At 37.1% G+C, this 11328-nt stretch overlaps 1 protein-coding gene across 4 annotated transcripts in view; it reads right to left on the bottom strand.

Moving 5' to 3' along the window:
* Positions 1-2186: 2186 nt before the first annotated feature.
* SESTD1 (SEC14 and spectrin domain containing 1) overlaps positions 2187-11328 on the bottom strand; it is a 54023-nt gene continuing 44881 nt past the window's right edge. For all 4 annotated transcript variants that reach the window (XM_069020517.1, XM_069020518.1, XM_069020519.1 and 1 more), the window contains 5 exons: positions 8599-8680; positions 8162-8284; positions 7109-7300; positions 5237-5358; positions 2187-2916 (listed from right to left, as the gene is read on the bottom strand). In XM_069020517.1, the coding sequence (XP_068876618.1) occupies positions 2787-2916; positions 5237-5358; positions 7109-7300; positions 8162-8284; positions 8599-8680 (649 nt within the window). In that variant the 3' untranslated portion in view covers positions 2187-2786. The remainder of the gene's footprint in view (positions 2917-5236; positions 5359-7108; positions 7301-8161; positions 8285-8598; positions 8681-11328) is intronic.

Genomic DNA, 11328 nt, shown 5'->3' with positions numbered 1-11328 from the left:
CTTTAAATAAACTCAAACTATTTGCATCTTTTGGAACTCCATTGTTTGAATTGTTTTTGCAACCAAAAAATGCAGAGCAAGAGCCACAAGTAGAGCCACCACTACTGTTTGCAGTAGTAAATGCACAAACAAATAACAATGGATTACTTGAGAGCAGGGCTTTTTGCTTTTTAGCATGTCTCTGAATCTGATAGATTTTGTGTGCTAGTAAAGGTTGTTTATTTCTAAAGGTTCAGTAGCAAGTACAATCACAGAGGATAGAGTAAGAGTAAAGACCAGCATAAAAATCCCTCTCAAGCAGTTACATTCAATAGCAGTATTAACAGACGATGTTTATTCCATTGTTTCAGTAAGATAGGAAGTCTGAGTTCAGAGGATTTGAAATATCTGGCAGACTATCATGCAACATGACTTAGAAAATCACTTGCCCTCTTTCCTGATACATATGGGCAAACGGCAAAGTGATGGTAAACAGCACTTCCCAGACACTTGATTTCCCTAAAGGCAAGGAATTCCAGAGGAAGAGAGCAGAGAGGGCAAAAGCTGGCACAGCCCATGATGCTGTATTAGAGGCTCAGTTAGAGTCAATAGGTGGAAGTCAGGATCCCCTGGCCCCTAGGAATGTCAAAGGACAGATAAGAGCAGCGTCAAGACTGGACTACACACACTGAGACAAAATTAACATCAGGGTTACTAGGGTGAGCAGTCATCAGTTCCAAGTTGTGCATGCAGCTGTCACAAGAATGAGTGAAGAGCTTCTGATATTGCCCTGAGTTTGCATAGAGTATTAAGCCCTTAAACAAAGTAAATAAATTAAATTAAAAAACAAAATAAAATTAAATTTTAAAACCCCCAAAATAAAATTTAAAAAAAATCCGGAAATAATTTAAAGTGTTTGTAATACTTGCTTACTCTAATATTTTAATGAGATTTTATACTGCAGACCATTATTTACTGTAAGTCGATTCTATTTACAAATGCTGCAGAACTGGAGACCCGATGCTTATTAATGACTATATTAATTTACTTTTGTGTTGGCACTTTAGATTTAATATATGCATACTTTTCATGTTTGGGTTCTTTCTAAATGAATTTATATCCTCCAAATATTAGCCATAGTAACATCAGCTTTCTCAAATGCAACTGGGCAACTAAATTAAATTTGAAAAGATTGTATCAAAAAAGTCTCTTTATAAATAAGGTCTGTAAAACTTCAGTTAGTTTTAAACTAATATTAATGTAATATTGTACTATTGCATTAAGTGCATTAAAAAAAAATTGTATTTCCTCTGCCAAAATACCTCAAGAGGAAAAATACCTTTATTCACTGAATTTACAGGTAAGTCATTAATTTGGAAATTTTTAATAGAGAAATGGCTTTACTTCAAACATCACTTTCCTCTGGAGAAAATGTGGAAAACAAAGACAAATAAGTAAATATAATATTTGAATGACAGATTCATCAGAAAATCTGCAGAGTAATAACAATGCCTGTAGGAAGAGAGCACTACCTTTACTGTGAGCAAAGTACAGTGAGATAACAAAGTTCTTAGACCTATAGTTGTTTGCTACACACACAGTATCCTAAAATGGTCAGATTCCACACCATCTTCCAAAAATATAATAATTAATCTATTCAGATTGCATCCTGAAGATTAAGAACTTAACCCAGCCGTGCACACAGCTGATTTGGTTTCAATCCAATTCCCTTCTCTGAATAAATTTCCTTTTATTACTAATCCCATTATTTGAAGTTGTTTATGAACCTCATGTTAATTTCTCTTTCATTACATGAAAACCTTTAACCACAAAGGTACCAACAGGGATATTCACATTATTCAGGATACTCCATTCAAAGGGAAACAAAGGACTTAGAAATAAACAGGAGACACGTGCCAGTCTTACAAGGGAACAAAACTATGATTAATGTAACACTGACTTATGCAAATACCATCTTAATTTTGTGCAAGTACTGCTATCAGAAAGAAAGAATAGCATGAACTTTTGCACCTATCAGTAATACTTCAAGAGCAGCTCCCTTATAGCCACAATGTATTTCATAAGAAAAATTATACAGACTTTCTAAGTATATTGGGGGAGTAATTATTTTTACTACCATTTATCAAAAAATGTAACATAAACCATACTTGGAAATACAGACCAGAACGAATTTCTCTTAGATTTTAAAAAGATGATTTTTATTAAGCACAAACAGCTTTTAATACATTATCAATACAAATAGGAAAACATCTGTTTAATGAATTTGATATATCAAAGATCTGATGGGCAGGTTGCATACTGGCACAATAAAAATGTTTTTTTTTTTTAAGTATTTCAAATTAAAATTACAGGGTTACGACAGTCTACACTGCAGGAACTTTCCCTACAGTCTAAAATTACTACATCACCTGGGCATGGGGGAAGCAAAGAACTAGAGTTTCATAATATGGAACTTCTAACACTTTAATTAGCACCACTCAAAGCTTGCATCAGCTGTCTAACTAAGAAGCAGCTGACAGGTCAGGTAAAGCTGTACAGCAAATTTCAGTGCAAAGTTTACAGTTCCTTTTCATAAGATACTTGGAGTCTATGGTTTCATAGCATGTTAAATAATTATGGCTTGATAGATGTGCAGTATTAAGATGCTGAGAACATTTACGTTGAAAAAACGATGAGACTTGTAACGGCTGTGAAATGCATTTTAATATATTATACCAAATTCTGTAATATGCAAACAACATGCTGAATTATAAACTGAAGTCCTGTTATGAATTCATAGGTCAGTATTAGCTCTCTGGGGTTGTGGCTTCTGGTTGTCTCAGCTGCTGCTTTTTCAGGCTAACTAACTTCATCTTCTCTCTAATGTGTTCTGCTGCAGAAGCCATATCACTTGGGCTCCCAAAGTACTGCTCAGACCTAGAAAAAACCCAAACCACAAAAAATTATCAGTAAAAAAGTAAGTCAGTACATGAATATACCTGTTAATTGCAGTAAAAAACACAAAGCAGGTAAGAAAAATAGCCACTTTTTCCTCTTGTCATTTAAAAGCCACCTTTAAAAGTCTTTAGAGGCTTAAGTGATGCGACTTGACAGCAAATTTTGATGAAATTCTTACAAATACTCAATGAGCCTTTCATAGCCAAAAAATACTCTCAACAGAAGTTTGAGGGTGGTGAGACACTGGCACAGGCTGCCCAGAGAAGCTGTGGCTGCCCCATCTCTGGAAGTGTACAGCACCAGGCTGGATGGGGCTTTGAGCAATCTGGTCTAGTGGAAAGTGCCCCTCCCCATAGCAGGGGGATTGGAACTGGATGATCTTTAATGTCCCTTCCAACCCAAACATTCTGTGATTTGAACAGCAGGGCACTATTCTAGAAGTGCAACTGGATACTTCCCAACACTATTTCTTACCTCCTTTCTCTGGCTCTCCCCCAAGTCAGTCTGACAATTTTGCATACTGTGACAATCTATGATACTTGTCTATACATGAATTCTGAGTTTATAAAATTGCCACATTAAAGGACTCTTCACATGTTAAGTCAACCACATGCTGACAAATTATGCCATCTACCTCTCAAACTGAAAAGAACACCTGGCTGTGTAATTCAAATGCAACAAAGAACAGCTGAAATGTTAGGGAAACCAGTCACCAAGTTCTCAGCAAAGGGAGGGTTTGAACAGAATATGTGTTTCAGAAGAACAGGTATTAAATCTAGTTGCAAAGCAGAGAAGCTGTACACTTTGGAAATGGCAGTAGAACAAAGGACTTTCAGACAGGCAAAAGTGGACAGACAGGAATAGACACATTTAAGAAGTTAACTGGTCAGACTACATAACTGCACTTGGATCGCAGCATTTCCTGATACAGAGCAGAAGCCTTGAGCAGGACAGGGAACAGTGACCTGAACTTCCAGAAAGACACTGGAAAAAGTCTGAAGAGGTGAGCAGGCTGATGAAAATGCCCCCAAGCATTTATAACATTTTGCATGTTCTTAAATTTCTAAAACTATTTCTAATAATGAGCAAACCTTTGCAAATTGTTTGGTCAACACTTCAAAACCAGAATGCCTAGGATGATGAGCAGGGGGGTCCTGAGATACAGCACAGCAACAATACCATTTTTGTGAAGGGGGATATGCAAAACTCTACTGAAATGCCAAAGGGATCAGAAACAATGTTCAGGATTGAACAGTTGCTACTTTTGCCAGGTCACTAAAATCTGCTATACAGAATTAAACAAAAATACTTCAACAAACACTACTTGATCTGGTTTTGGGTCTTCTTTTGTTTGTTTTGGTTTTTTTTTTTCCACAGCTATAAAATCCTCCACTATTTTCAAACACACTTTTGAAATAACAGTAAAAAGCACTACTAATTCAGGCCTGGGTCCACCTTCATGATTAGCACTCCTTACTGAAGGATCTACACTGCAGAAGGAATATGGTATTTTGGAAATAAGATGACAGTAAATTTTCATAACCAGCTTCCTGCAACTGTATTTTACAGAAGGACTTCAGGTAACCTTAATGCAGTTGCCTGATGCTATCTCATAAGGTTTTCAGCCTCTAATTCAAAATACTGATTTCAGACCTTTTCCATTATGCTGTGGCATCCTACACACCAGAGACTTGTTCCACAGCTTGGCTGTAACACATGTAGAAGTTAACTACAAGCTCAGCATAACAATATGTTATTAAACACAGAGAAGTGAGTTTTATTATGGCTGAAATTCCAAATTCGATTTGCTTTTATAGCTCAAGAGAGCTACCAATTTAAAATTAGTATCAACACTTCTCGAGGGAAGTACTGTTTTGTTTACTGAATAAATCAAATGTAAATTTATCTTCAATATACTGGCTTAAGACTTCAAGATAGTCAGAACTGCAAATAAATAAATCAAAATTCCATGATTCTCATCTGGTATCTTTTTTTCAGGGAGAAGAGATTGGGACTGGTCATTCTTCTGTTACTTCTGCATACTGTGCATGCATGAAACTAATAATTATTCAGTGTGAAAAAGTCACTACTTTAAAAAAGCAGTGCACTAACACTCATTAAAAATTCTTTCCCATCTTTTCACAGAAAGCAGGCAGGTCCAATTTCAAACTTTTTAAAAACAACATGCTCACTTTTCTATTTCAGCAATATGCCTTCAGGATTCTTCTGCATATGAGACTATTATAAAACTTTACCAAAAGCATTATTGCAAAGGCATTAGAAAAAATGTTCTACATACCCATCAGGATAAACTACAGGCACTGTTAGTCTGTCCAACAGTGATTTCCCAACTGCTTCAATTTCATCAAATTGATCCATTTCATTAAAAGCTTCAGGCTGCTCTGGACATTCCTGCAAAATCTGTTTAAAAAAAGTAAGAAAATACAGAATAAAGTACACAAGGGATAGTATGTAGTTTTTTAAGTGCCATTAACTGGCAGAGTGAACGTTCTTTTGGCATTTTCACTGCCACATTTGCATGAGATCAACTGACATATTCATATAACTCGAAAAGAAAATATCAATTAAGGTCCATTAAGAAGATAGTCCAGGGCTACCATCATAGTCTTCCTAGACAATATTCTTGCAACAAATAGAAGAATAGTAACCTACATCATTAAACATAAAAGACAATCACATAAAGTGTAAAAAACCATGGTTATTGAAGAGCCCCTTACAAGATGTTTCAAAACTAAAATCCACATCTGGCACAGAACAGGTAGGACTACAAAAGTCTGAACACAAGGGTTACCAGATGGGATTGTGACCCAATGCTAGTACTCAGTAATGTATTTTCTTCCACTTCTCACCTTTTTCCAATGCAGCGCAGACATTATCAGTCAATTTTCCACACAGACTCATTAATATATGTCTGATAATGAAAGGAGAATTATGGTTTTTGAACAAGAGCATTGTTTTGTCAGCCTTTAATTTACTTTCTTTAAACTTAAGACTGCCTAAACCCAGCAATTAACTACTGCAATAAAGAAAGAATGCTCGTAATATGGATTAAGAGATTCCATTCTTTTAGGAGTTTATGAACCACTAACACTTAATTTGGTATCAGGTAAATCTCTGGAAGCATATATGATATGTTTCTGCTTTTGTGAACTTCCATCAACTCCCACTGCCTGCAAATTCGAAGTATCTTCCACTACTACAAATAAGAAATTAATAAAACCAAGGAGCGTATGAATCAACTCTGAATCCCTGCTCTCCTTCAACGGCAGAATGAATCTATTTTACCATGTGCAAGATTTGCATTTTTTGCACTTATTGGCAATAAAATTGTGTGTATTTGAGATACATACCCTAAACGGCTTTTTGAAAACATATCGCTTCACAAAAAACCGGCTGTGGACAAAAAGGCCTTACCCCTCATGGTCTACATTAAAAGACATTGTCTCAAATTCAAGCATTTGAAAACTCTCAACATTTTCCCCCTTCAGCAAGCTGTTACTGAATGGCAACTATTCCTCATCACGTTGTTGACTGCTCATCCTCCTCTGTAGCTTCTCACATCACCTGACTGGGTGCAGCAGTAAGACATGTAGTTATAGGAGTTTGAAAACCATACCAAGGTAGAGGTGTGCTCAAGAAGAAGTTCAACTCCCCCCAGGTGCAAACTACAAGATGGAACAAGACAGCATGTGTGGAAGCTAAAGTGGCGAGAGCTGCCCTCATTTACAGTTTGTGAGAAGTAAAAAACCAAAATCCATACAGCTTAAAGGGCAATACACCTTTAACTCTCCCAAGAACGTAAATGACCTGACAGCTCTGTAGCATACCTTGCACAAAGAAGTGTTCCTGGCTTTTAAGAATTACAGTCTAAAAGACACAAAGAAATGCTTTATCATCAATATCAGAGTTCCCATTGAAGAGGGCTGTTCTCCTTTGTGCTAAGCAGGCTCTATACCAACATAGGTATATGAACAATTATTACATTAAGTACTGAAGTTAACAGTCAGAAAAATATACTTCAATTCTTCTTTTTTTTTTTTTTTTTAATATTTAAAAAGGGTAAATATACACATATATGCAATCATTTCTTACATTTTGTTTGCTTAAACTGAGATTAGAAATTTTTCTTCTTAAAAAACACAACACTCACCTTTTCAGCGGTTGAATGAAATGCAACAGCTGTTTCCAGCCGGTGCACTCTTTCTTCAGAAGTCACTGTAAACTGTTTCCACACTCTGTTCAGTCTGGGAAGTGTGTCCCCTGAGGACCTTGAAGTGCATCGCAAGGACTGGCACAGGACCACGGTTGCCTGCAGTAACTGTCTCCCATAATCGTAAGTACTCTAAAAATTGGAGGGGATGGGAGAGTAAGTGCATGTAAAAACTCTGTACTTAACTTGCAGGTGAAATAGCATCTTAAAGCTACAGCAGGCAAGTTTATGGAAGCTCTACAATTTAAGTTCACCAAGTACGCTGAACTAATCTGGTCTACTACAAAATGCTGACGAAGTAGGAATAAAATTTTAACGACCGAACAGTGCTTTCACTCTTAAAAAAAATCCAATATCCCCTGCTGTCTAGTGTTCACACTGGCAAAAGAGGAGTGCTTCCCAAAAATTCTGAATAGCTGTCTGGATCTTACAAGGGATACCTGGTATCCACTGCTGACACAACTGTCTCACTGACTTCACTGTCACCCAGCATCCAGGTGCACTGAGGCCCATCACTGAACAGCAAATGACCCTCCTGTCATCCTCAACTCTTATTCATCAAAAGAGAAAATCAGTTCCAGTGTTAACAGGTGGAATTAGAAAATATCCCATCTGTTAATTAACAAGTCCAAATGAGACACTCCTAAAAGCAGTAAACAACTAACAAAGCACCTGACAAAGGCCCAGTTCATCAAAAGTCATTTTAAAGACTGTTTGAAATATATCTTTCACAAAAGCCAACAAACTTCGGTTGTTTGCACTGCCTGTGTGAAGGTTAACTAAGGTAGTAAACTGCAGCACTGCTGCTCTTGATGGAACTGCAACATCTCATTAGCCCCATTGCCAACTTCAGCAATAAGTTTCTTCATTCAAGCATTGAGGCAAACCAGGAAGACCAGTGACAGCTGTTTAACTAGAAACTCTGTTTAGGAGAGGATGTGAAACTGCACAAACACCATACTGCAAAAAAAACCCCAAAAAACTACATTTCACCTGTGCAACATCAACAAATTTTCGATGTTTCTCCAGCAGAACTTTTGTTTCTTGAGCATCATCTCCCAGTCGGATGTGTGTCTTCAGCAGAGCATCCAACAGTTCACTTAACCATTCTACCGCCTTAAAAACAAGCCAAAAGAATAAAAACTAATATATTAAAAAGAAATTAATCCAGGACGGTGATGTTACTTCAGTGCTAGCATATACTTTTGATACAGAAAAAAAGTTAAATGAGCTGTCACAAGCTGGTAGATCACGCATGCAATCACCAAATATACTATTCTCAGATATTGCTACATCTTTTATTTTCACTGTACATATTCCCTAAATAAAACTACATTTGAAAGTTACAAAAAAAAATACTGTAAAACTACCAGCCCCTGTAAATTACATACAAAGACCAGAATTTTGAAATTCTAGAGGTATTTCCATACCTGAGCAGCATCCTCTTCACATTTAAATAACTGCACCATCTGAAGCATCTTCAGTCGCCGCACATCCACCATATCCTCACACCTTAAACAGCAGCACAGCAAGACTCATCAACCCATGTACAGCAGACACAAAACAATCTGAATTTGACAACGTTTTCAAGTGAGAAACATTAAGACACAAGTGTTCATGAAAAGGTGATCACAGCTGCTTAGCTTGGCCAAAATACCTAATGCCTCAGAGAACAATAAGGAACTTGCAATAAGTAGAACTGAGCACTCCAAGTCACCAAAATCATGATCCTCAAGATTCCTGATGTGGCTAAGCTGGAGGCAGTAACACCAAGACAGCTACAAGGTCTTGCAGCAGCATCGCAGGTTCCTTACCTTGCTGCATTGGTAAGGTCTGCCACACAGAGGCTTATGTGGCTAGGACAGACTTTATCCTACTAAAATTCAGATGAAAGTTTGATGCCATGAAGATTTTTGCCTTTTCTTTTATACCCCTGTTATACCTTTTTACAACTTCTGTATTCCTAGTGCTTTTTCCCTACATTCTTGGACTTGTTTGTCAAGCTGAGAGACTAAACATTTTAGAAGCTTTGTAGCTAGAGATCAGTGTGCCCCAGACCCCAAGGTCCTCTCCAGAACACATTCTGTAAACCAAGATAGAACCATCCAGGGGAAGGTTCCTTGGGGAGGGGGGCTCACTTGAGCCTCTCATTGGGGAATCTTTGATAGATATGCTAATTAGTAAAACCTATAATGTTATACCCAATGTTGGGGGGGACATACTTGGGCAGGTGCATCTCGATGCATATGACCTGGATGTGTACACCTAAGGATCCTTAAAATAAACACCAAGGTAAAATCCCTTTTCCCCTTCTAACCGTGTATGACTCTTGATTTTAAGACCAGGAAAAGGCATCAGTTGGCTTCAACTTCGCATAATTCTGAATTGTATTGTTTGCTGGGGGCAAGGTTTTCTTGATGAATACAATGAGGACTGTAAATGGACATTTTTCCATTTTTCTTTTTAGCTTACTAAAGGTGGTAATACCTGAACCCTTATATGATTATGTCCTTCACTGTTCTTGTCAGGAAGCATTTCAAAATCGAATTGATATAAAAACTAACCCTAATTATCTTGCTCTGAATTGAACATAGTTTGCAGTTCTTTCTCCAGAATTCCAAAATAAGTATTGAAAGTTTTTCTCTTTCCACAGAAAGAGCTACGGTAATACATTTAGCAGAATGCTTTCCACTTCAGTTTCAGAGCCTCCTAAGTAGACAGCAAGACTCATGCTCCTGTTCAGTGCAAATGGAATTACTAATGTCAACAGCAGTCAGCCTTATAAGCAAATGCAAAAGACTGTGTGCATGATTTTTTCCAAACTGGTTACAAACATAAGCACTTCCAAGGAACAGTTTGTTAGCAATGCTGCATTTTGTTACATGTCCTGTAATGCTTACAGAAAGGAAACTGGCTGCTCTAATAATGCAGGAAAATTGCTTATGGGTTCAAAGCATAAATAAAGCAGCAAAATGCCCCTAAAAAACTCCATTAAAATACATGTGTATGTAAATAACAAGAAACATTCAAGAGAACTCAGAAAAAAATATAATTAGGCCTTGCAAAAAATATTACTACATGCTACTGAGAGATACTTAGTCCTTTTACTTTTTTGTCTTTCATCCAGGCTAAAGAACTTTGTTCAATCATTCACCATCTGAAAGCTGCTTCATACCTTTGTCTGGAAATTTTATTGATGTTTTAGTCCTCTAATTGACTTCCCACAATTCTATAACCCATCTGAGAATAGGGACCAGAATTGTGCAACACAAAACAAAAATGGACTACCAATCTCTACAGCAACACAATGACATTCTTCTTTCAGTTTTTTATCCCTTTCCTAACAATTCTTAGCATTCTACTTGCTTTTCCCTGTATGACTGAACACGAAAGCAACTTCTGTAAATTTTCCAATGTTTATCTTTGAGTTCACAGCTGATTCAGAGTCCATTACTGTGTATATAAAGTCTTTCCTTCTCCCATATACACCTCTTTTCTCAATACAGAATTCCAGCTGCCATTTTATTGCACAGTGACACATCCTCTGTAGCTTTTTGCAGCTGGCTCCCTAAACACAAGTATTGCTTAAATTAATTGGATTCAGAGGGCATACGTAAAACAGTATTTTCTCTAAGCATTACCAAAACACATGGTTTCTTGCACTAAGCTCCCTAAGAAAACAATTTATGAATAGTAGAATTAATTTGTAAAATGGGCAATTTGATGCTCATTTGATGACCTTGCTGTTGCCTAGAGGCACTCTTTTGCTCAGCCAATGCCCTTGAACTTCAGGTCCTTTCTACGGACAGTATTACATTGTCTCAGGGTTTCCAGCAGTAATACTGGCAACAGCATCTAATTCTTTCACACTGTTGAGTAGAACAAAAAAGGAGTACCACAGAATATCCAGTACTACTACATCTTTAATTAAAAATAACCAAATTTTGGAGGAAGATGATGATGGCAAAATCCATCCTTCTTATAAATTCAACTCTCTCCAACATTTTTCTCAACTGCAACTTCATCCCCCACACTCTCTAATTTTCCAGAATTCACAACCCCCCACACTTTGAAAACTGAAATCCGTGCCTCCATTTTGTACCCTGAACCCTCCAACACCATCTCATTAGTCTTCCTATCTTCAGGAATGAAAATGCCAT

The sequence above is a fragment of the Aphelocoma coerulescens genome, chromosome 7 (assembly GCF_041296385.1).
Source record: "Aphelocoma coerulescens isolate FSJ_1873_10779 chromosome 7, UR_Acoe_1.0, whole genome shotgun sequence".
Classification (NCBI taxonomy): domain Eukaryota; kingdom Metazoa; phylum Chordata; class Aves; order Passeriformes; family Corvidae; genus Aphelocoma; species Aphelocoma coerulescens.
Note: the sequence above shows the minus strand (reverse complement) of the source record. Positions and strands in the feature narration are given on the sequence as shown.